The sequence below is a fragment of the Solea solea genome, chromosome 6 (genome assembly GCF_958295425.1).
Source record: "Solea solea chromosome 6, fSolSol10.1, whole genome shotgun sequence".
Lineage (NCBI taxonomy): Eukaryota > Metazoa > Chordata > Actinopteri > Pleuronectiformes > Soleidae > Solea > Solea solea.
This window is the reverse complement of record NC_081139.1, coordinates 143675-170057: the sequence shown is the minus strand read 5'-3', so window position 1 is coordinate 170057 and position 26383 is coordinate 143675. Positions and strand designations below refer to the sequence as shown.

At 40.1% G+C, this 26383-nt stretch overlaps 1 protein-coding gene across 11 annotated transcripts in view; it reads right to left on the bottom strand.

Moving 5' to 3' along the window:
- The window catches only part of magi1b (membrane associated guanylate kinase, WW and PDZ domain containing 1b), a 166628-nt gene that overhangs the window by 63833 nt on the left and 76412 nt on the right, over positions 1 to 26383 (bottom strand). For 10 of the 11 annotated variants that reach the window (XM_058632173.1, XM_058632183.1, XM_058632172.1 and 7 more), the window contains 3 exons: positions 8894 to 9013; positions 6008 to 6250; positions 1116 to 1341 (listed from right to left, as the gene is read on the bottom strand). In XM_058632173.1, the coding sequence (XP_058488156.1) occupies positions 1116 to 1341; positions 6008 to 6250; positions 8894 to 9013 (589 nt within the window). Of the gene's footprint in view, positions 1 to 1115; positions 1342 to 2514; positions 2574 to 6007; positions 6251 to 8893; positions 9014 to 26383 lie in introns of those variants that run through there. The other variant, XM_058632182.1, reaches the window with a different exon arrangement.

Here is a 26383-nt window from a genome sequence, read left to right as displayed (position 1 = left end):
TTTTTAATGATGTTTTCCCAACATTACAGCACTTTGTAACCATTTTTGGTAACAAGGAATAATTAACCATGAGGTTTTTGTCTCGTTGTTAATGTGTCAGATCATCAGCGACGTCTTTGTATAATTTCATTCACATTTGAACACATTTTGTGCAAAATTAGAAGGCTGCAGCAGCTAAAGTTAGCCTAACTATGGCTTATAAACTAAGCTAGCATAGATAACCCTAACCCTAACCTGTGAACTGACCACTCATTAAAATGTAAGAACAGGCTGCACTTGCTGTATGAGGTAAGCTAGCATGAGGACGGATGTGAATCATTTAAAAAACAGGCTCCAGCTAAAATTAGCCAAGCTAGCACTTGTGAGGTAAGCTAACGTAAGGATATATAGAGTATGTGAACGGACCACATTTACTGAAAAACAAAAGTTAACAAGCTACAGCTAAAGTTAGCCAAACTACCACCCATAATGGTGACATACAAGTGCAAAGTGGGATTTTCCTCTTCAGTCTTTTCTGTGAAGTGTTTAACGTGTATATATATTCACCCAAAAAAAAGAAAAACCTTTGTAGCTTGTTGTCTCTTGTCTTGTCTTGGAATTGGCAGATTTACATTATTTAAATAATTAGATTTAAAAAAGGCCGTAACTATAGAAACTAGGGATGCACCGAAATTAAAATTGTTGGCCGAAACTGAAAATCTGAAAATGAGGAAACACTTGGCTGAAAAACGAAACCAAACCAAGTTGTTATGGCTGGGACTGTGTACATTAAAGCTATATACAGAGAAAAAAAGCAGTAAAATGCCTTATTTGGGCCATTTTCGGTGCATGTGAAATAGTGATCTTTTGTCATACTTTAAAGTGCCGGTATGCAACATTTAGGAGGGTTTACTAGCTCATCAGTATGTTTTTAAGTGTAAAATCGCTTTACAATCAACATTATTTGCTTTACGTGGCCTTGGAACAAGTGGTACTTTAGTCAAGGGCCTCATTTGACCAAATAGTAGAATTTTAAAAGTGGATCTCCATATGAACAACTTAGAGGAAAGATAACGTAGAACATCTTGTTTAACGGCACGTAAATAAAGCTGTCCCTGTGTGTGATGTATACTTACTCTATAAAGTAGACCTCCCCGTTCTCGGTGTAGGCCATCTCCCAGTTGTCAGGCAGAGGTCCCAGCGGGTCCTCTGGGGGAGGATGGCTCAGGTGAGGGTGTGTCTGCTGTGTGCTCTCCGTGGTGGCCGTTGGCGAGGGGGTCGTCCCAGAGTAGGACGGTTCACTCTGGCGGGGGATGTAGGGACGCGCCGAGTGATGGATCTCGTCTAATTCACTAGAGTCTCCTGGTCGAGGGGAGGAGGAGGAGGAGGAGGTGGAGGAAGAGGGGGAAGAGAAACAAACACAGCTTGGTGTTAAGAACATCTGAGCAGGGTGTTGAAACTTTCAGGAACAAATAGAAGCTGTGACAACAATTTGGCGCCATAAGAGGTGACACGACAGACACAACTAGTGACATTGCAGAAATAACCCCGATAACATGATTTTCTTCTTACTCTGACAATAATCACCCACAAAAAGTACCAGGAACTATGATGTAATCATTGTAAAAAGATCAAAATGAGCACAAAAGACAGACAAGAAAGAAAAAATCTGCACACATGCAGTAAGAAAAAAATAAATGTTTTTGGTTTAGCAAAAGAAGTTTTCTCTGTAAATGAAACAGTCACCACAGTGACAGTTACACACAAGTTATAAGAAACTTGATGACATCAATCATTTAAAAGAGAACAGAAATAGAACAGGAGCAAACAGAGAAAGTGTAGAGAGAGAAAAAAAAAAGAAAGAAACACAAATGTACGACTGAGGTAAAAATATTTTAAAAAGTAGAGAGAGAGAGAGAGAAAGAGGCTAAGTATTTTTGAACGATAAGAAATGGGACAATATATGATATTATTTGTGGTGAATTTCTATTAATGGGACAATAATCAGTGCAGTAAATATTAACATTTCACACGAGTGACTGATAAATGCTATAAATGCTAATGCTAAAATCTAACACACCGACATACAGTCTAAGTGATTTGTTTTTAAGCATCACAAGGGGAACTTTATTTATTTAAGGCTCTATTTAAGATAGTTTTTACACTTTAAAACAAAACCTTGATTAAACATATTTATCCAGAGTAACATGTTTTTAGTCATTTTATAAAAAAGTCATTTTTTATTGTTAGCACAAATGTTTTCTTAACATTGTAGCATTTTGTAACAATTTTTGGTAATGAGTTATGTTTAATTTTAGTAGTTAGACATTTTCCTACTTATTGTACTTATTGGTAACAAATATTCATCAACAACATCTTTGTAACATTAGTGACATAAGTTCATTTGTTTCCTCTGTATCATTTCATTCATACATTCATACATTTCATTCAACGGACATAAGGTTTCCCCTGTGTACGTTTTAACATTTTAGCAGTTTTATCATGAATTGCAAGATAATCGTGAGCCAAAATTACCTCCACAAGATTTCAGAAACATCCAATTTCACCAAAAATAAGCTTTTCTTTTTTTTCACCTCAGTTTTAAAAAGCAGATCCATTTTGTCCTGAACTACTTTTCACAGAAACTCACAGACATGTGACTTCAGCTCAGGCCGTTCACACCTCAAACACTCACACACTGTGACCTCTGAGGTGTTACAGCATCACTTCACTTCCTGACGTCTCACTTTCTCGCTCACACTCGACGCACAGCATCACATGACTGTAAATAAACAACTTTTGGTTTCATCTGAAAAAAAAAAACACATGGTAGAAACGGCTTCTTCTAACATCCCACTGACCTACTAACACACGAGAGGATAAGTCCAGGAGAAATTATATTTAAATCATCACTAATGAAGCCCTGAAGTATAAACTTATATGCTCCTACACCATTCCTATGACACACAACTCAATCTATCGATGACTTCTGTTCTTAATGTTCTCAGTACAACAATATATGATATAAGAATATTGCTGTATTTAAACAACAATTTCCATCACCGTCCTGGATCAAACTGCTGTTCTTCATTCTTATATTGATTTAAAAGTTGTCTTTTGTAGATTCTTTTCAACAGAAATCTGTTTTTACTTCTCTTTAAGTCACACAAAGTTATCCTGGCACACTGCATTTTTTTAAACGATATGCCTGTCTGTCTCTCTGACAACAATGTCAATATTTTAATTGGACGTAAGCTCAATTTCTTGCTTTGAATATTGAATATAAATCCCCTTCAATATATTAACAATAATACTAATGAAATACTGATAGAATCATTAACTCCACACATGGAGGTGACTCCACTGCTCACAGCCAGATGGCACTGTTGCAAATATCTGTACACATGGATAAAGGCAGATCTAGTCAAACCCAGAAAACACTTACTCACCAATCAAAGACGCTCTTGTTCTCTGCAGCCTCTCTCCTCCCTGAAGTGCTCCTGCTCTCTCCACCTTCTTTGTGCTTGTTCTCCTACTTTCTCATTTTCCCTGAGCTTATCCTCCTTCACAGAACAAAAAACCCTCCTTCACCTCCTTCTCTTTCTCTCTCCAGTCATTTTCAGTCATTTGCCCACTTCACCCTCTCCAGGATGGCCACTCCCCCTTTTCCTCTTTAATGTCCTGCTTCCTCGTCTCCACTTCCATCTCCTCCCACTTCATCCATCTCCTCTCACGTTCTTCCTTTTCCTTTTTTTTTCACTCATCTAAACAGAGCGTGGATCAAATTATGGCTAAATAAAAACAGAGCGTCTTCTCAGGCTGATGTTGAAGACGGTTCTCCCTGCCTGTGCTGTGTGTGTGTGTGTACTCAGAGACTGTTTACTTTGAAGGTGTCAACAGCAGCTTAGGAAGCATGTGACTCTCTTTCACACCAGTGGTGGTTTCTGGTCTTTGAAACATTTCAGACCCAGAAATTCTGACTCAAATGAACGACTAGAACAAGAAAATGTGATAATTATGTCAAACTGAAATGCTATAATAGTGTTTTTATGTACAAAACTACTATGTTCTTTATATATCAGTGAGTAAATAAAACACAACGTACTGCACATTCTGGGTTATTTACTCGTTGTCTACAGACTTCATCACAAAATCCACACAGGGCTGAGGCAGAAAAGGCTCCTGTGTCGTGTTTTTGTTTCTGCAACACCGTCAATCAAAATCTGGTTCATTAAAAACTGGTTCTGCCTTTCAGACAGTTCCTCCAATTATCATGCAGGAGCCCAGTGCCTGCCCAGTGCTCCATTGACCCCTAAAAACTAATACTAAGACAACTACTAAAAGTATCACCAAAACTACCTAAATAACTAAATTACTAACAAAGCTACTACTAAAACTACTACTAAACCTACAACCAAAACATTAATAAAACTACTACTAAACCTACAAACAAAACTACTACTAACAAACTAAACCCAAGACATTGCTAAAACTACTACTAAACCTCCAACCAAAACAACTAACAAAACTACTACTAAAACTACAAACAAACTACTGCCAAAACTACAACAAAACCTACTACCAAAACCACTACTAAACTAACAAAACAACTACTAAACCTAGTACAAAACTATAAAAACTACTACTAAACTAACACAACTACTACTAAACCTACTACCAAAACTACAATTGAACCTACTATCAAAACTACTACTAAACTAACAAAACGATATTTGATAGTCGATATTCCAGCTATTTAGTTTTGCATCTGAGGACTTGCGTCCACACAAATGTTTTCTTTTGCCTCTTTACCTGAAAACACAGATCACATGACCATCCAGGTTCACTGGTTTGCTTAGTTTGTTTAACTAATGAGAAACAACAGATTCAAATTAAGAACACGGACATTTAGAGTCTGAAAATGAGGTAAAACTGACGGCTGATAATCCAGTTTTGGCCGCTAAGAACCAGTTAGGAAGCAAATGTTGGGTTTCCAAAACTTTCAAACTCAGTACAATACAGCTACTTAGCTGTGTTTAGACTGCAGCCTAACTCAGATTATTCAGCATATTCGGATTATATCTATCTTGATTGAAACCACATACAGAGGTGGTTCTGAATGTGGTTCTCATTGGATTTTTACGGATCTGTTTCAATCTGAACATCTCGGTCGCTCTGATAGGATTTCAAAAAATGTCTTCTGCGTCCTCTTGCGATAACAACAACAACAACAACAACGTAGATCTGGAGAGGCGGAAGTTAATTGGAGCTAAATGATCAATACAGTGGAAGACAATAGTTTAAAAATCAGAAGAAAATCATTTGGGACAGAAACTGACAGATGTCCATTTTGTTTATTTTCTTTAAACTACTTGGTTTTTAACTCTAGAAATCCATGTGGACGTTGTGACAAGACGATGTCAGTATGGACACACATTTGGTCAGATTCTGATCTGTTTTGCTTACAAATCTGATTCCGGCTACAGTCTGAACGAGGCCTAAGTTTTCACACAAAAACACAGCAGTGTGGACGTGACTTTAGGGTTCAGGGTTTATGTTTGACCACTTATTTAATCACTTTACAACATATAAACAAATATCTGTTATGTTCAAACTAGTGTCAAGTGAGTTCACGACTCTCCACAGTGAGCTAGTAAAGCTAGCAAGGTGAGACGACTGAAAACAGGTTGGACTTTGACAGAAAACACAAAGAAGTGAATTCTACTGCTCAGAAAAACACAGCCGTTCAGCAGTTTGACAAGATGAGCATTTCTCGTGTCTACACACCTGTGCTCTGCTGCAGTACACACACAAATGCTCCCTCAGTCAGAGTCTGATAGTTTTGCTCGACGGAGACGCAGCAGACAAACAACGCTTACATAATTCTGTTCTTGAAGACCAAACAGGCAGAATAATAACAACAACAACAACATCGCCAAACATTGCATACTGCAGCTTTAAAGTGAGGCGGTCACAGAGTGAGCAGCAGAGAAGCTGTCCCCGTCGTCCCCGTCGTCCCCGTCCTCACCTGTAAAGCTACTGTTCATGTCAGGGAGGTCCTCGTCGTCCTCCTGGTGGTGGTTTCCGGGTCCTATTCCAGCATTGTGCATGTCATTGTAGGACTTGGAGCGTCGGGGTGTGGAGTGCTGTGAGCCCGGCAGGCTTCCACTGAGCCCGTCTGGCAGTGGGGCATCACCGCCGCTACCGCTCCTGCTAATCACTTTCCCACCGGGGGGCTGCACCGGCGGCTTGGGCGTCCCATAATAGTTACCTAGGCAACAAAGAAGAAGAAGGCAAAGAGGAGGAGGGGGGATTAAAAAGAATAAATAAATAAAGGCAGATAAAGGAAGGGCATTTTAGGAGAAGGAGGACAAGAGGGGAGGGGTCAGAGGTTGGGAGGTGGGGGGGAGGTTTGGTCACAGCCTTTGTATGCAAATAGCCGAGCTGGATTTATCTGTGAAAATCTGTGAAGCTATTTATCTCCAGTTTGGTCAAAACACTGAGTTTATATGTTAGATATCGGGAAAGACATCGATTATGAAGACGACCCACGGTTCATACGTGGACGATTGTGAATCGATTCACAAACTTATCACATGTGAATTTGTGACTCGAGGTCAACGCTGTTGTAACAAATGATAACACTGTTGTTGTTAAAACAGTGGTGGCTAAGTGGTGAGTGAGATTTTCAAAAGACTGATTTAAAGTTGCATCGATAACGGTTTTATAATCGAATTGTGAGGCACCTAAAGATTCCCACCCCTAATATATACGTTCAGTGTGATCACAGCCACAAAGGTACTTCTTGTATTTGAATGGCAGACAGTATTCAAAGCAAAGGTTGAGAGATAAAACCAGTGTTAATACTGATCTGATGTTTATGCCAATATCGTCTTCAAGTTCTAAAAGCAGCTCAAAAGTGTTGCATATCAGCCCTTTAACTCTAACACACGACCTCCCGTCACTTCCTGTTTGGTCATGAAGAGGAAGAGGAGCAACACGTCACAAAGGCGTTTTGAATCATGCAGTTCCTTTTGAATTAATAGTAAAATCAATTCACTGCCAAAAATGTGTCAGCTGTAAATTAATATTTTGACTCATAGGTGAAAGACTGGGACCAAATAAAATGGATTATTTTCTTTTTCTCCACCCAAACTGAGACATTTTCATCCAAAGTAAAAACCTGAAGAGTCCACAACACATTAGAGAAGCAGAAGACAAAGCCAACATGTTAATGAGACGGAAAATGTTTTTACTGCACTTCAAAATTTAAATTGTAAATGAGTCGGTTTCACAATTATTCCAGAATAAAAAATGTCTGTGCCCAACATTCAGAAGCCAAAAATCTATTAAAATATTGAAATCCTGGAATAAACACAAAATAATTCTCTACATCACGGTATATAATTAAGCTGTTTCTAAACTTAAAGTTATTAAATCCACACCGGAACAGTGTCTTTGTTTCACCGCTGGAGTTTGTTCCACACACAGACGAGGTTTTCCGTCATGATATCACGGTCAAAGCCGGATTAATATTAATATGGAGTCGTGTCACAGATCACAGACTGAATTAAAACTGATTCAAAATGAAATATCGCTCTTTTTCCTTTTCTTTTGTTGGCGACAGAACACAATTATGAGCCAACACTGCCTTTGGACGCCGCACAGAAATATTTTAATTGTGCGCAAGCACAAACTCGACTGATTTAATAAAGTGGCAAAATACGACAGGGAGTTCCAATTTCTGCCTGATTTGTTACTTTGGTCGGCGCTTGTTTGTTATTTGTTGCCAGGGTTTGGCAGACGCTGAGATCTCGACGCTGTGGCTTCACTGCAACGTCTGATCTCCTGGATCAGCTCTTTATGGCCCCAAATTAACAGCCGTCCTGAGAGATTCCACCACAAGGGGCAGCGTTAGGCACTGAAGTGGCCATAAACAGACAGTACGGTACCATCCTGGATGAGTCTCGTGTGGCGATACATGTAATTACAGCTCACTCATCCCTCCTTGTAAGCGAATTATCACAGTTAAGGAAAAAACCAATCACCAAGTGATTTTTAACAAATTATATTATTATTATTGATTAATCAGCCAAATACGACAAATTACACACAAAAGTAATACAAAAGGGTTAGAAAATACAAAAAGCAAGAAAACAAGAAAAAATTACCTTGATTTTTTTGCCGTATGTTTATAAACGCACTGCAGTGCAGACGTAAAGTTATAGATTGGAGAGACGGCTCATAATGTTGATCAATAATTGGTTTCTGAAGCAATTGCTTTTATCATCAATTAACAAAAATATGGGCCCAAAAAAAGGAAAACAAATTGTCATACCACCGGCTGCCCTCTTGACTAAAAATCAGCCGTAGAAAAACCAACACTGGTCAACGTAGAATAAAAGTATGTTTTAACCAGAGTGACTGTGCATTGTTATTGTGTTGACGTGTATATCGACACCAGAGACAATAACAGAAACAGAAAGAAAAGATCTGGACGAGTAAATCAAAGAATTGTAGCGTGAAACGCTAGAAAACACAGTGTCATCCCCCCCCAATCATTTCTTTTCTCATATTCCGCCTAAGGCTGACACCGGCATGGGGTCATGGTGGGTTATTTGAGGTCACCTGTGATTTTATTCTGGTGCTGCCGATTGAAAAGGGGCAATTAGTTGTGTGACTTGTAACACACATGTAAACACCTCATAATTCACTATAATGGGTAATTTATCCGAGAGTACAATGCATGTAATACAAGACAGGGCTCATAATGTGAACTTTGCTCTAAAATACCTGTAAAAGAGCTCATATGTTGCATAAAAAGGTGCAACAAATGATTCCAACTCCTCCTTATTTTGACATATTTCAATATACATAGCCCAATAAAACAGAAATGTTTTAAATCTGTCTTTACCGTCATAGGTTCCGATTTCTAACAAGGTCCCGCTCTTCTCCAACTCCAGGAATTCCTCCACTGACAGGAAGTTGTAGTCCACGCCACTGACTTCTCCTTCACGTGGAGCGCGGGTTGTACCTGCACACGGAAGGACAGACAAGGTTTGAGCAAACGGTTCAGTTAATACATCACAAATATTTATTTTATCTTTCCGGCTGAGCACCAGTATGTCTAGTAAGGACTGTTTGGCGATAACCTATCGATGTTCATTGTTGATGCAATGCTAGTATTTGCAGCTGAGGACGTCTGGACGCCGATTGTCCTTCTGACCCAACTGTCCTCTCATGGTCACGTTCTCTAAAGTCTAGAAAAGCTTGTCGGCCATGATGACGGGAGAGAAAATAATGCAGCGTTACCTTCAAATGTTGAAGAATAAACATTAACGTTTTTCCAGACGCTTATCGATACTGCAGTACTGACCAATGAGGAACTGGTAGGTTGTAAATGATTCAGGAATTTTAGAAATATTGCAAATAAGAAACACTCTATTGGAATTATGGGATTTTTTTGCAACACTGGGAACCGGTTCAAATAAAGTACAAATCCCCTTTCTTAACATGATTTATCGCAGTGTTTTGTTGTTTTACTTTGTTGTATTGCCAGGGAACATTGTGAAAATTGCAAAAATCCCATGGTGCACCAGCAACCATAACAGATGTTACAAAACAAATCATCCCAATATTCTTGCACAAAACCTAAAGTTGCCACAGAAATATGCCAAAATTGGAGAAGACGACGTAGAGTATAAGCATAAAGGTGGTGAAGTTAAATGTGAGGTTTCCCAAAGTTGCTAACTGGTTGTTTACATGAATGCACGAGGGTAACATTTGGCGTTTTGAGATCTTTTCACTCTACTATGCCACTTCCATGCGGGAAAAAAACAATTACAATAACTACTGTCACCTACTGGCCAACCACAAGTACTGCAGCCACATGCTCACAAAGATCTGCATGAATAAAATCAATGGGTTTAGACAAATTAAAATTAATTTTGTGCACCTATTTTCCACGGGAAAAGGTGATGATTTCTAACATAATTTACTGTATTTCACTGATCAATTAAAAAATGTAAAGACTTGAGGTAAATAAGACAGGGAACGTACAATGCCTGAGATATAGTATTTCATATATTCATTGATTCATTCATTCTCCATGACTGCATGGGGAGCTGGAGTGGAGAAGAGTATTCACACAACTGAGAGATCATTTAATATTGATAGATAAAAAAATCCATGAATGGTAAGAGTGTCTCAGACGGTTCGTCACTGAAAACAGACTCTAACAGAAATGATGATGATGATGCTTTGTTTGTTTCCTCTCACACGGGGGTAAAGTGTGAAGTCTGGTCGTAGCACTTCAGTGGGATTCTAACATATGTTGTCACGGAGGTGGTGACGGCGGGCGTTTGTGTTGTCTAGCAGGACGATGGTGAGATTCTACCATTTGTCTTCAATGGTTGTTGACAGTTGGTCAGCGCGGCATCAACGGCAAAGACAATGGTGACATGACAACACTGAAAAGAGCGCGTAAAAGTCAGAGTATCTTTAGTTTAGGAGGATCCACAAAAGTTTGGAATAATATTATCTTTTAATCCACATGGAACTGGAGTTTTGGGAGCCTTAAAACACAATTTCATTTGGGAACAAGGTCCCAAAGTGAAAAGATCTCGAAATGCCCATTGCACCCGTTGTTTTTTTTTGTGTACACAACCAATACACAACTTTGGGAACCAAAAAACCTTAACCCCGCTAACTTAACACACATTTAAAATGGGTCCCAGAGTGAAAAGATTTCAAAATGCCAATCGCTACCCTTGTGTTTTTGTTTATACAACCAATAAGCAACTTTGGGAAAACCAAAACCTTAACCCCGCTAGCTTTACCCATATGGTCAAAACCTTCTTCTCAGTATTGGGTGGATTTCTGTGGCAGTGTTACAGTGCCACATACAGGCCTGGCACATACAGTATACAACAGCATTTAGAAGAATCCACAAACAGTTTTGTACCATATCAGCTTTTAATCCACATGGAACTGGAGTTTTGTGAGCCTTGAAATGCAATTTTTGAGGGAAACAGCTCCCAAAATGAAAAGATCTCAAAATGCTACTTGTTTTTTTTGTGTACAGTATACAATCAATCCGCAACTTTGGGAAACCAAAAGCTTCACCCTGCTAGCTTTACCCCCATGGTCCATGCCTTCTTTTCAGTATTGAGTGAATTTGAAGGAGTTCTTGTACAGGAAGACATTTCTTCCGTGTTTACGGAAAACTTATCAAGAACAAAAAAGAAAAATATATTATCCAGGGAAAGTTCTGTTGCTGTGTTTAAAAAGGCCTGAAGCTTCTTCCGAGCAGAATCTGTTCAGCGACAGCAGAGAACTTTCTTTATTCCTTGCTCTCTGCTTTCACCCTTTCTCTTCATCTACCTGTCTCATCTTCAGTAGGTTGGTAAGCAATTAGCTGGTAAAAATAGATGTGAGGGGACACAGGGAGAGGCTCCCACTGCAGCCACACTCAGTGACAATGGTGATAAATCACAGACGTGAGGACTTTACTAAAGCAAGCGTATATTTTACACACACATGAAAGAGGCTCGCTTTCTTACACCATTGCACTGAATTAAAACTTCTCAACAGGCATCAGTTTAATCATAGAAATTACAAATTCACAGAGTTACTCCCTTTATAAGTAAGTGACATTGCCGGCAGCGCTTAAGGCTCCCTGCACAACAAACACTAGATATTACAATCACTGCCAATTCTTCTATGCCATCTCTGTTATTAGCTACTCCACAGGGGCTCGCAGTCTCACAAAAGTCTAATAGAGGTCTGACAAAAATTCATTTATCATTGACTACAAACTTCCAAACACTTTCACATCAAGAGGAACCGGATTAAAGGTGAAATCTTTTCTGACGTCAATGGAACAAAGCAGGGATGGGAATATCGAGGAAAAAAATGCTGTTTCAAGTATCAGTATAGTATTTGAAATATTAATTAATTAATTAATTTGTTTTTTGCATTTCCATTTGGAATAGTACCAAAACAACCAGACCCTTCCCCTGGGGTACCAGAGTAAAATGGTGTGGTACGATCAAGGCGAAGGTAGACTCACTCCTACCTCGCTGACACGGCCAACGAGCACAGCCCACACAGTGGCTACCAAGTAAAGGTACTGTTCTCTGTCGAAACGCAAGCCGGACCCAGGACTTCACCATTCCAAACAAAGCTGGCGGCAAGTCACCGTAATTTAAACAGAAGTAACGGGCATTTGTTTTCAGTTCTCATCCGTACGATCCCGAGCTCCCGAAACTCGCCAAGTTGTTTCCGGCTGCGGGTGGTGTCCTGAAACCACACAGGACAGTGGCGGTTCGTCTGTGTATTGACTTTGTACGTAAACGTGTCGCACAACAAATTTGTGTCACATCTGGGCAGCATTAGAGGAGCAGCTTCAAGATGCATTCAAGGAATCTCTTAAACGTCATCACTTCTGCAACACATGACGTCCACTAACCAAATGCTGCCACCTTGTGATTAGGGATGGGACGATACCACTATTTTTGCATCATATACCAATATCACAACCTGGAGTATCTACCGATACCGATATTAGTCCAATACAGTAAATTTTAGATCATTTATGAACGTATGAAACCCAAAGAAAGCTCAAAAATGACTCGGCTAAATTGCTTTTGCTTTCCGACCCAGTGACTTTGACCAGTATCAAACCGATACCGATGCCAATTCCCATCCCTACTTGTGATAATAGATGCACCACAAATATATTACCTAAAGTCACAGTAACTGATCAACTTTTTACACTCAAGCGCCCATTCCTAGAACACACTGTATCAGCTCAGTCATTCTCAGGCAGGTAGTGAGTCTTTTACAGAATATCTTCAGCCAACTGTCAGTTCTCTCCCCACACAGATGCAACCATTGATTCAACTCCACTCGGACACTACTGCTCACAGGAAGTGGACTTGTGAGGTGTTTCAATTTGGACTCGAGTGCAGAGGCCTGGCACATAACCAGGAGTAAAACACTGTCATTGCTATGGGCCTAATTAATTCAATACACCCCCCGAAAAACAAAAGCTCCATTGACCAGCCTGTGAAATTGAGTGCGGGTGAAATAATAAGGCAGAAGATGTTAGTAAAAATTCAGCTCCTCGCACGTCTCGCGCTGACTGGGTTCTTGGTTTAACACAACCAACATCTTCACCAGCTGAGCTGGGTGGGCGTTGTTGGAATCATCATTAGCATTTCAAGGAGAGGATCAAGGAAGCGAGATATTGTGGAGATATTGCCAGGCGAACTGAGCTTCCACTGCTGCATCCAAACACAACTCATGTCCAGAAACAAGGCGACTGTAGCTGCCGTCTGTGCTGTAACACACCGTAAATAATGATCCGGCGATGTGTGTTCTTCACAAAACACACACACACACAGAAAAAGGAAACGGATGAAAAGAGTAATGGAAATAATTTCCAGTGCAAATAACGTCGATGATATCAGGCTTCAGCTGTTGCCATAGATACGACCCAACAAGGGTTGGAAATAGAGAGAGCGATGAGGTCCTATGGATTCAGAACTCTCTTTTGGGTTTTTTTCTAGAAAAAAGGTGACGGAGCAGAACAACCCAGTGAGGGGTCAGGTTTTGAAAAGTTGACGTGAAACGGGGATTTAAGACTTCCTATGAAGGGAAATTATTGTTTTTTTCTAGTATTTACCGTATAGGTGAGAAAGCTTAAAAAGTTTTAATAGCAAAGACCACATTTTAAGGTCTGTGCAACAACTGATGACCTTCCCTGATAAAAGTGTAGATCCATGAATGAATAAAAAAAAAAAAATGGATTCAGTTAATTAATTAATGACGTAACCTGGTTTTTCGTCTGAAGACTGCTGAAGACAGCAGTGAAGAAAAAAATAAATAAGTGTATATGTATATAAATATATATAAAAGTAGTGTGCAACATCAAGCAATGCAGGGCGTGAAACAGTAGGTGGCGACGTAACAAACAAGGGAGACATTTACCTAAATATCAACGTCAATTCTTTCTTCCAAGCACTATCAATGACCCATATCTATTTAGGGAGATTTCTAAAAACATTCAAGGGCCTTAAAAATTTCAAAGACACGTGGGAAACCTGAATACCTTTATATGACAGTGATAACCCTGATAAAACATTGCATTAAGATTCAGAACTATTAGTTTAAGAATTCCCATGATCCCAGGCTGCTTCAGAACATCATCAAACCAACTGGTTGTCGCCGGAAGTTGGTATTTCCTGAGTCGAGTCACATTCCCAACTCTGAAAATCAGAGCAACTTCACCAACCCTGATATGGGATTCCAAGATGGCTGCCACATTTACTGTTACTTGCACTTCTCTACGATGAAAGCAGGAAAAAAACGAGGGTGTGGGGAGAAAACAGAAGCAGGAGGAAATGTAAGAGAGAAAAACAAGACGAGGAGTGGAAACATTTTAAAGAAAAAACAACGATCGTGACACAGATTTATTGCAGAAAACAACTCAATGTGGTAATGTGATGGTCGTGTTTATGGTCATCGTTAAAGGGTGACCGTGAGGAATTTTTTAAAATACAGCGCTGCTGGGTTTCCTTTCTCTACAGATCCCATTCAAACAGCACCTCTAACCGACTTAATGCGAGTCCACAAACCTCAAATACTTATTATTCCCAGCCTAACTGAACTGTGTAATGGTGTGGTTTTTAAAAACCATCAAAAACAAAAAGCCTTTTTTATGTTTTTTTACGGTTATTATAATAATCAACCACAGTTAAATCTCGACTGGTCACGACCCTCATCGTGACCTCGATCTTCCCAGTTTGTCTCCACAGACACCTCAGTTTACACGGGATCAATTCCACATCGACTCGTTCCCTGACTCGTGTCTCTCTCTTCACCGCCTCGACTGAACTTGCAAAACATTCATTTTTAAAAAGCTAAAAAAGTTCCGCTCAGTTACTTAAGAAAAAAGACTATAAATTCACTACAAAAACCCTCTCTGAAAATGTTGTCCGTCTATAAAACCATAAACACACAAACAACAGCTGCTGAATCACAGAGAGTTTAAATGTGACTGAATTAGAAAAACATCACACGAGATTTAAACACAGACGAAGAAGAAGAAGAAAAAACAAAACCACTGTGACACTCAAATTCAAGCGCCTCATCTATATTTGATTGGTGGCAGACTATTTTAAGTGTCTGCCCTTCTATTAGTGGTGTCACTACTCTCCAGATCCTGGATTTGATTTTGTATTTTAACCCATCTGTTACCGCCATAGCATGCGTACTTCTCATTATCGTAACTCGTAGACCGCTTGTGATATCTAGAAAACTCAAAAACAAACCGGAAAGCAGAGAAAAAGAGCTTTACGGTAGCCCCTCTGGACTTCCGCGGAATGACCGATGTCCAATCACCGGTTCACGTCCTCACCAGGCCAAAAAAAGTGCTGGGGTACCCCTGAGCAAGGTACCCAATCCCCATTGCTCCCGGGTGCTACTCAGTGAGGCAGCCCACTGCTCCTAATTCTAGGATGGGTCAAATGCAGAGAAATAATAATAAAGTATATAAAGATACACTACATTTGTCTTTCAACTTGAATACTGCGACTATTTCGCATCACAAATCCAAATCGTAACAGGTGCCCAAAAATCAAGCAGTTACTTAACCGTTCAGTGCTATTCACATACAATCACTTCAGCAATGTTTGACCGTGTACGAGGACTGGAAAGTGAAGAGGAAAAAAAAAAGATAAGAAAAAATTAAAAAGCAACAAAAATTTGCTGAAAATTGGCATCAAACACTAAAAACATAAAAACTGTGGTTATAAAAGCTTGGATATGGCAACAACCACCGTTGAAGAGAGAAGATGGACAAAAAATGAACAAAAATATGCAGTTTTTTCGTGAAAATTGACATCAAACACACTAAAAGCTTGGATACAGCTACAACCACAGCTTCTAAAAACAACAGGTTCACGTCCCCTCAGAGCAAGGAAGAACCCTGGCCCCACATTTTCTCCCCCCTCCAGACCCGGCCTCGCCATTTCTGTTTTCTGACCTACATTGAATTCCCTGCACGACGTCGGGTCGGACTCTTCGGACAACGTCGAGCTCTGGGTCCACCACATCTTCATTAGATCTACTTTGATCCCGGAGTGAGGATTTTCTGGAAATCGGGGCGTCATTTTGGTCCAGAGACGCAAGTGACCCGGAGTGAAGTGTGTTTTTTCTCATATTTCTTTTCCTCTTGCGAACTCCGAAACAGCCACAAAGCTCCATAGAAAAGAAACTGAACATTTTACTGTCAACTCAAACAAGACCCGAGCGAATGCGTGTCCAAATATCCTTGAATGTCGCCGTTCAGACTCAAGGAAATCAAAGGAAATATGACCATGTGTTTCTTTCCTCTCAGAACGAAGAATTAAAAGGTTTCATGATTTAATCCAAACTGTGTTTCCACCTTCATTAGATTCTCTGTGACGCTGGAGAACTTTGTGGTGAAAAAGAAAAACTAATATATTCTCCCAACTGTGTTTGTTGGACAAATTTGGAGGAGGACCTTGTTCCTGACCCCGAGGTAACAGAATCACTAAAAACAAAGTTTTCTTCTATTCCTGCCTCTGCAGACAAACTAATGTGTGAGACAGTTTCTGCGTGAATGAGGCCCTGAGGGTTAGAGGCAGGAATTTAACTGACACACTGACTAACTGCAGTTAAAATAAGGAAGGAAGGAAAAAGGTGATAATGAGAAGAGAGTTTGTGGCTGGACTCACTTTTATTAATAGGGCTGGTTTTATAAAAACAGATCTGAGAAAGATTCATAAAATCTTTAAATCGCTCTTTTTTAACATGTGTCATTTTTGAGGCAACGGTGGCTCAGTGGTAGAGCGTGTCGTCTTTCAACTGGAAGGTTGAGCATTTGATTCCCAAACTGGTTTGGTACAGTACGGTTAAGTCCTTGGTACCCTCACTTGACTTGTTGTACCAGTGCGGTGACAAAGAACGACAACATTGAACGCAACACAACAGACAACAAAGGACAACAACGTCCCAGCAGTTTGTTTTTTCCAGCTCAGTTTGTGGCTGTTTGTCTCAACAAGAAACTTCAACTTTGTCAAACTTTGTACGAGAAAAATACACCGAGTGACACTTTTCTGTTGCCCAGTCAGCTGACTGTCGTAGGTCTAGCTCCAACAAATAAATATAAACCGTAAGCCATTTCCTGTTTCCGGTGCTCCTGAAGACTATCAAAATCCCACAATTTGTTAGCTCCAGTTAAGTTTGTCTTTTTTTTTTTCAACGCTGACGACAAAACAGCTTCAGTAAGAAAACAAGCCGCCCTCAAACTCAGTACAGGAAAAAGCCTGGTATTCTTGTAATTAATTGTAAAAAAAAAGATTGAATTTGTTGTTTATTTTTTAGGTTGTTTTAACATAAATGAGCTAAGCCATCAACCCAACATGAATGCTTTTTAATCACGATGGCCCTGTTTTCATGCTGTCACTGCACTGGAATTGAGTAACAAATGATCATAACTTTGATCCTCATATTTACATTTACTGTGTACAGTGTTCATATTCTCCACAGGTGTTCGACCAAACGTGTAAATCCGGCTCTAAAGAAAACACATCGACTACGAAAGCATTGTTTACAGAAGCTGAAAACTCAGAGAGACTCACATGACCTGATACTGCTTTGCCACAAGCACAAGGGGGCACGTATCCCGTTATCCATATTTTTCCGGTTATTTTCGTTCAACAAAACAAGAAATCTCTTGTAGGGTTGCAAAGGGATGGAACATTATCAGTAAATTTCCAGAAACTTTCTATGGGATTGGGTTAAGTTCAGGAATTTGGGAATTACTCAAAATAGCATTGCATGGGAATTTATGCAACCTACCAACTTTTGCAGAGCTAACAGTGACAGTTACGAACCAAATGGAGGTCGAGAACAGAAGTCTGTTTCCATCTATGAAACTTGGTGAAGAGATTTCATTTCCATTTTAAAGGAGATTGAAGTAAAATTTTAATTACCGCAAAAATTAATAAAAAATATTAAAATTATTGCCAATTGTGACACTTCAAAAATATAACCAATGTATTCCACTGTTCCCTGTTGTTCTTGTTCCGCCCTCAAAACACTAATGTGACATTAATAACATTATCATCTGTTTCCTCGTAAGCTATTCAACAATGTGCACAAACATGGATTTCAGACAGGAGGCGCTCTGGCTGTGTCCAATTAAAACTCTACAGACAAACCCCACAAAGGTTCTTAACAAAATGTAACGTGAAGAGATTTTACTGTGTTTTTGGTGCCATTTTTGGTCAGAATTATAGTGATATGAGATTTGGGCTTGTATGGGTATGTTAGGGATGAACAGTCAATCGTTATCAAGTCAAAACTGCAACTTCGAATAACACAATTAGCAAAATTTTGTTACCTGACAAAATAGTGCAAAGAAATCCAATACCATTTTGTAATGTGTTTCATTTTTACATTTATCGTAAAAAATTCCATCATACTGGTCAAAATTATGGGATTTACAGGATCGTATTGGGGGCCAAAAATGTCTCATCCTTATATTAGAATACAGTATATAATGATAATAATGACAATCCATGAAAAAATCAAAATTATAATCACATTATATAGATATTCTCTTTGGATCATTCTGCCCTGGATGATATAAAATGTCATTCTTATTATTATATGATTATAATTGTGATTCATGACATTATCGCACTAATTGGAGTTTGTTTTCCACCACAATCCATATTTCCTTCACAAGCAAGGCTTCATATTTATACCCACATATATAACAATAACAACAGATACACATCAGTGTGACCTAGTTACAAGTTCAGAGGAACGACAAACGCACTACGGTACAGAAACACGTATGATTCAGTCGGAGCTCTGTGGGTTCATCTCCTGGCCAACTCGAAAATACAGGGATAGAAAAAAAAAAAACATGAACAAACAAACAAACACATAAACAACACAATATACACGTACTGGTCCTGATCAGAGTCATGGTTGAAAAGTGGGGCATCGTAAATGTGTTTGCCAATGATTCATTATCATAATTGTTCTAAAAATAGACCCGGCTCTTCTTATTCAGCGCATGTTCAGGCATTCGGGTCATGCAGGACGCCGGTTACATCAAAGAGCTCAAAAGAATGACTTATTTTTTTAATATTAAATAAGGGGTTATAAAAAACAAAACCCACATCATCGCTGACAAAACATTACAGAAGGCGAAGTTATTTAAAGATGAGGACTTTAAATAAGACTCTGCTGCTCTCCCTTCAACTACTTCTTCAAATCTATAAAAAGAAAAACCTTCTCCTTTAATCCTTACATCATCTACTCTCCCTTTCATACGCAGAATATTAAAATCCTCCGATCTGTGTGGTCAAAAATAGTTTTCCTCGAGCCGCTGACCTGAGACCACTTAGATGTTTTATGAGAAAAGAGAGGATATCAAATAACTGCCGCCAAATTCTTCAACCGATTCAAATGATCAGTTAACCCACAAACTAAAGGCAATCCTGTGATTTCTTACATGGAGGGAATCAGGGAAAGTTTCTTATCTTGTACTGAATGTCCATCAGAATCCATTCATTTCACTTTAAAGTTAAAGCAATGACACAAATATGACCCACTACACTAAGGTTATTGCCAAAAATCAAGTTGGAATGAATAAGACGTGGCACGACCTGCTCATCTGCCACGTTACTCGGGTGGAGGTAACAGCTATGCTAGGCTTAGCTAACGGGTGAGTCAGCGGATTTTGTTGCGTACTTCCTCATTTGCGGCAAAGACACCCAAAGTTCTTCCTCACAAACTTTTCAAAAGGTCTGATGTTGTGATTTTTACCACTCAGATGTTTTATGAGAAAAGAAAGGATATCAAATAATTATTCAACTCGTTCAAATGATCAGTTACAAACTAAAGGCAATTATGTGATTTTAACATGGAGGGAATCAGGGAAAGTAAATACAGGAACAATACTGAGGATATGCTGCTGAAAAAAGGATTATCTAATCTTATCTTGTACTGAATGTCCATCAGAATCAGTCATTTCACTATAAAGTTAAAGTAATAACACAAAATGTGAGCTTCTACACTTAAGGTTTTTTTTTTTTTTTTTTAAATCGCCAAAGCTCTTCCACACACTTTTCAAACGCTTTGGTGTTGTGATTTTTTGTAACGCGGACAGTTTCATGCATCCCTGTGTCGTCCGTTTTCACAGACATTTAAAGGACACCACTGGGTCCAAAGACAGCTCAGCCCTGGGGAATTAACCAATTAAACAATAATATGTGAAATATTATTGTTTAATTAAGCAAGTTCAAGTTTCCTTTTTCGTAATATTTGTCGCCTTTCAAAGAGCTGCGTCTTTAAAATGTTATTGATTATTGATCTCCCATTGAACTGTTGATGATTTTTTTTTTTCCTTTTACCTGACGCAAGAATCTACATATTTTTACATGACCTAATTTGGCCTCTACTCCCTGTGGACGCCACATGTTACAAAGTCAAAAAGACATTCGCAGGCTAACTCAGGTTTCAAGGCTGTATATTTTGCACATATTGAAAAATTCTGAAGATATCTGAATTTACAGCCCAATACTTGACACAATATACAGTATTTTGTGAGTTAATCAAAAGTAAAAAAGCACTGAAACTGAACACAGTAGGCGACCAAGTATTTTTTTTCTTTTTCCAAATTGACCACATGTTGACTGTGCCAATTTTAATGTGACTAAACAAAATAAACGGTTGTAGAATACCAGGGTGGATGATCGCGGAGAAGCCGCCTGGCAGCAGTCACAGACCCGGCTGCTGTGCAGAAGCATTTCTCAAAAGATCTCGACAACAAACATGCTCTTCATGTCAAGCTGGTCCACATTTTTCAAGAAGACACTGAAGCAAGTCCTCATGGATCATTATCAACACACACACACACACACACAAGTGGAAGGCGAGCAGACTGGCGTCATATTCCAAAACCAAAACAGACCCGGCCACCATCTTGGCCAATGTTGGCCTGCAAATTTTTTATTTTCGTTCTCTCAGTGGAACACACACACACACACACACACACACACACACACACACACACACACACACACACACACACACACACACACACACACACACACACACACACACACACACACACACACACACACAAATGAAGGAGGTGTGAGAAGCTGACTGGGGCGTGTTGGGTCGGACCGTGGGATGGAGCCATCTGTCCCAGTAAGGGTTAATCCAGGCAGCAGATTCCAGTCCTTCACATTTCTGCCTGTGCTCTGACTGTGATTTGTTGATTTGTTTGTTGCGTTTTCATTTCCAAAACCCCCTTTACACGGGATTCGTGCAAAAAAAACAGAGAAAGACTATGCTTGCATTACCCGACAGAAGCAAACAAATTAATTTTAATGTTGTTGTTTCACGACACAGAAATCAAACATCAGACTATGTGTCTCTTCTCCAGATGGCTTTTTAGAACCGGTATTAAAATATTGGTGGTGAATTGGTCAAAAGTGAAGCAACAATAAGTACAAACCGTGTATACTGGCAGATATGCATAAATTCATAAAATCATAAATCATTAAAAAATGATCTTTTCTTTCATTGTGTAAGGTTACAATAAATCTGATACGAGAATCAAACAGTGCGGTCTAGAGCTGCTTTTTCACCACAGGAACCTTTTCACATTTACCCGGGACTTTGAACAAACCTTGGCCCATTTGACCGGAATTACCCGGCGAAAAACTTTCCCTCGACCCCAAACTTTCACCGAAAGAAGTACCTGCTCGCAACAGGGACTTTTCAGATTACTGGGGACTCTAAGAGGGGCGGGCTGTGTGCTAAAGAGTGCTGATTGGTGGAACGACCCACCTTTAAAAGAAGACATTTATCAGTCATTCCAAAAATGTGGAGGACGTATGACGTGTAGTGGAAATGCAAACCAGGAAAAAATAAGTTCCTGGAAACATTGGTGGAAAAGGGTCGTAGGAGTGTGGACAGACCGAGTCTTCCCCCTTGTGGCAGGAGCAGGGATTTGAATGTTCTGCTATGCTACCAAACACTGATGAGCAGCTTTACAAGTTATTATAACAGCATCTTTTCAGTGGGTAAACTTGTATTTGTTACCTTCTTAGGACCTTTTTTTTTCTGTCATAAACACTGACCTTGTCAGGGCCAGTAGTCCTCATGGAGACCAAGACCTGGTCCTGATGAGGCAGAACCTCATTTCTGAGGAACCGGTTAAGTTTAGGGCTGAGATCTTCTGAATAGTGATTAGGGTTAGTCATTAACTGGTTGTGGTTACAGGGATAAGGCTTTGTGTAGTCTGTCAGTGCAGTGTCCTGAGAGGAATAGTTGCACAAACATGTATGGGAACGTTTTTCTGGTCTGTCTGTTGGACGGACAGAACGCGGTCTGAACCATTCTTAGCCAGGAAAGTTAAAGTGATGATCAGGATATCCTGGGATGAAAAATACAGTATTTATGCTCTGGGAAAGTTGTAAAATTGGACAGATTTGACCAAAAACTGGAGAAAAATTAGCTGTTTCATTTTAAGGTGTGTGTGTGTGGATACGTCTCACACACACACACACGCACCACAAAACGTTCAAAACCGGCCTTTTTTTCCCCTCTGGACCTGGGACAGAATCCATTTTTGGTTCCTTTTTTCCCAGAAACAACTGCTTTCATTTCAGCTCTGAATCAGTCACTCTCACAAAAGTGCATTTGAGGAGTGGACAAGTGATGACACACACACACACACACACACACACACACACACACAGAAAGAGGGATATTAGAAAAAGAAACAGGAAAAACCTGAGGGGACAGTTGTGCAGCGTAAAAGCTAAATCAGCCAGAAATCTGGCTGAAAATGTTCCCCACACACACACACACACACACACTCAGCCTGCCTTTGTCTTATTATTCCACCCAGAAAACAGCAGCACCACAGGCTTTAGCTTCTACCTACAGCTACGTATAAATAAATGGAAAAGAGCGGCTCTGAAACAATCCATTTAAAGGGGCGGAGAGAGAGTAAGGGTGGAGGGGTGGAGATGGGGGGGGATGGACTGAGATAAAAAAAAAACTAAAATAATGATGATGATGATAAGGGTGGAAAAAAGGAAGATATAGAACAGCTAACCTTAGCATCGTGGACACTCCAGACAAACAGGCAGACGGCAGTTTGCAGCTGGAGGTAATGGCTCCCAATATGATCAAGCATGTCAACACATCACACAGGCTGCTAACACACGCTATTGTGCACGCACGCACGCACACACACACACACACACACACACACACACACACACACACAAACGGCATCACAGACAAAACACACACACACACGCACACACGGAGACAGATATGCCTTTTTTTGACCACAACACATCAGCCTCCATTACTGCCAGCGATGTGCCTCCATCCTCCAGATGCTCATCCATCCTCTCTCCATCTCCATCCGTCCGTCCATCCATCCGTCAGTCCGTCCATCCAAACCCCCAACCATTCATTCCCAGTGAACCCCTCAGCAAATGAACACACAAAAACATGTATACCTCTCAGTCAGATGAGGGTCTCCTCCTCCTCCTCCTATAGTCCACACAACACCACCACCTCCTCTACCTCCACCACGTCGACACGAGACAGAGGGAGGAGGAAAAAAAAATCCAAATCAGGTGTGAATGAGTGGAAGAAAAGCCAGTGCAGAGTCACGGCTCCTTCTTCTTCTCCTCCTCCTCCTCCTCTTCTTCACCACCCTCCCCTTCCTCCTCCCATGCGTCTGTCCTCTGTCCAGCTTTGGCTTTGTGATGCTAAGCTAACAGGGGCTAAGCTAAGCAGCATCCACATTGGCTTGTAATGCGCTCTCCGTCTCGTCCTCACACACACACAGAAGCAGCAGCGCTGGGTTTGTGTCTCTCTGCTTCTCTGTGGCTGACTGAGTCCCGCTGTCTCCGGTCTCACAGGCTTCCACACGCACCCGCCCACAACGGCCCCCCCCCCCATCTCTCGTCTCAACCCCCCCTTCATCCTTTATTCTCCTCACAGAGCCCTTTAGGTTTTTTTGTTCCGTCTCCCCCCACAGCTTCATCTCTCGTTCTTTTCTCTCCCCCCTCAGACACTGACGTCCTGACACACACAAATTTACACACATGCACGTTCAGACCAAAATGGAGAGTCCAAAAGTCAGCAGAAGAAGCTTGAAGGCAACACCAAACTCCGTAGACGTCAACTAAAGTGTCATCGGCGTGTAAAGAGAACTTTAACTTAAGAACTTAGAAGTAAAAGTATTAAAGAAGTGAGGAGTTATGTTTGAGCTCAGTGGTGGCTCAGTGGTAGAGCGAGTTGTCTTTCAACTGGAAGGTTTGTGTGTTCAATTCCTGGCTCTGTGAGTCTACATGTGTCCTTGAGCAAAGACACTTAACCCCATGTTGTGTAAAAGCAGCTCATCAAGACTAGACGTCTTTTGATTTTATTTGGTGGTAACGAATAACAAAGATAGTTAGAGGATACGCACTCTCCCTCCCTTAGCTCTCAGCCCACTTTCTTTACATTTTTCAAAATCGGGCACAGGGCAGAGCTGCAGAAGTTTAGTTACAATTTCAATATTTATTTTTTAAGTTTTCAGTCTTCATACACACACAACAACACAACAATTCCAAAAAAAGACTACACACTGTAGTAAACTGTACATGCCATACAGGCCTGTATGTGGCGCTGTAATTCTGCCATGGAGATACACCAAAGACAGAGAAGAAGACGTGGAAAGGTAAAACTCAAAGGTACAGAACAGGACCTTAACTTAGTAGGGTGTGACACTTTTCTGTCTCCCAATCAGCTGACCAATCATAAGTCGTGGAACTATCGCCACACGTACCATACCTTTACTCTGGTACCCCAAGCGAAGGGTACAGTTAAGGCCGGTTATTTGGTACTATTCCGAATGGAAACTAGTTTTTAAGGATACTAATTAAGATTTCCAAATAACCAAAATGTTACTAAAAGTGTGAGTCAGTAGGAAGGAGCAAGATCAAAAAGAGAATCAAACTGACCAGCAGGCACAGATTTAAGAAGTCACCCATGCAGGAGAGGGGGTTGGGAACAGCAGAGTGGTGGTGTTGGGGTGGGGAGGATGCCAAAGGTCGCGTGATGAGCCATTCAATCCCAAGATAACCCATAAATGCTTCCCAAAACCAACAGCAGGACTGAACTGGCCTTAAAACTGCTTTAAAAACAGCAAGGTCTTCACTTATAAGACGCTTTAGTTCCACAGCAGAAACAAAAGGAGCAGCTTCCAGCTGGAAAAACTTATGTAATTACCAACAGTGGTGAGACGAGTCAAAAAAAACATCCCCGCAAAATAAGACGACTGCGTGTGACATCAAAGACAATTATGTCAGACAGTCAGGAAATACAAAAAAACAAACGCTTTCTGTGATTTCAGCTTTTTAATTTGAAATACTTGGTTTGGTTTCTTTGGTCCTCTGTGACCGAAAACTGAATATCTTTGGTTTATGGACAAAACAAAACATTTTAGGACAATGACATTTTGAGGTGTGGGAGAATTAGTGGACATTCTCTATGAAAAAAATCATTGGTAATGCAAATATTTATTAGTTGCAGCCCACTACTGCACTAGAGACACAACAAACTGACCCAAATATAAATACCACATGTGTATTATGATCCCAGTAGCTGATATTTGGGGTTAAAACTTTCAGTTTTGATGTTTTTCCATTGATGATCTATGTTTTCTGGTTGGTAAAAACCATATAAATGAGATTATTGTGCCACTGTCAGACTGATAAATATTATCGGAAACACTTTTATATGACCTACGAATTAAAGTTTCTCACATGCCAAGAAACCTTTTCTGTACGATCTTTTTTGTTCTTAAAAAAAGTTTCGATAAACTCTGGAATTGTTTCAAGAAACCTCCTAAAACAACTCCAAAGGCTGTAGTACACATGCCAGGCCTGTATGTGGCGCTGCAATGCCGCGAGGGAAAAACAACTAGATGACGAAAATGAGTGGAAGAGCAAGAGAGGTGGAACTATAACATTATTTGGCGCTTTTCCATTACACAGTTCCAGCACGACTTGGCTTGGTTTTCCAACCACTGCCACTGACCAAACACTGCTTTTTTCTTTTTTTTTTTTTTTATACAGACAATAGCACATTTGTGGTATTTGTTTCATAGTAAATCAGTTGAACGTAGCGCACCATCTCATTTCCATCCATAGACATATTGCTACATGTTTGTGTGTGCAAAAAAACACGTATGGTACGTTTCCTTGGCTCGACTTGAATCTAGTCGATTGTTGTTGCTTTTCCATCAGTGATGTGTGGTTTTTTTTAGTACCTG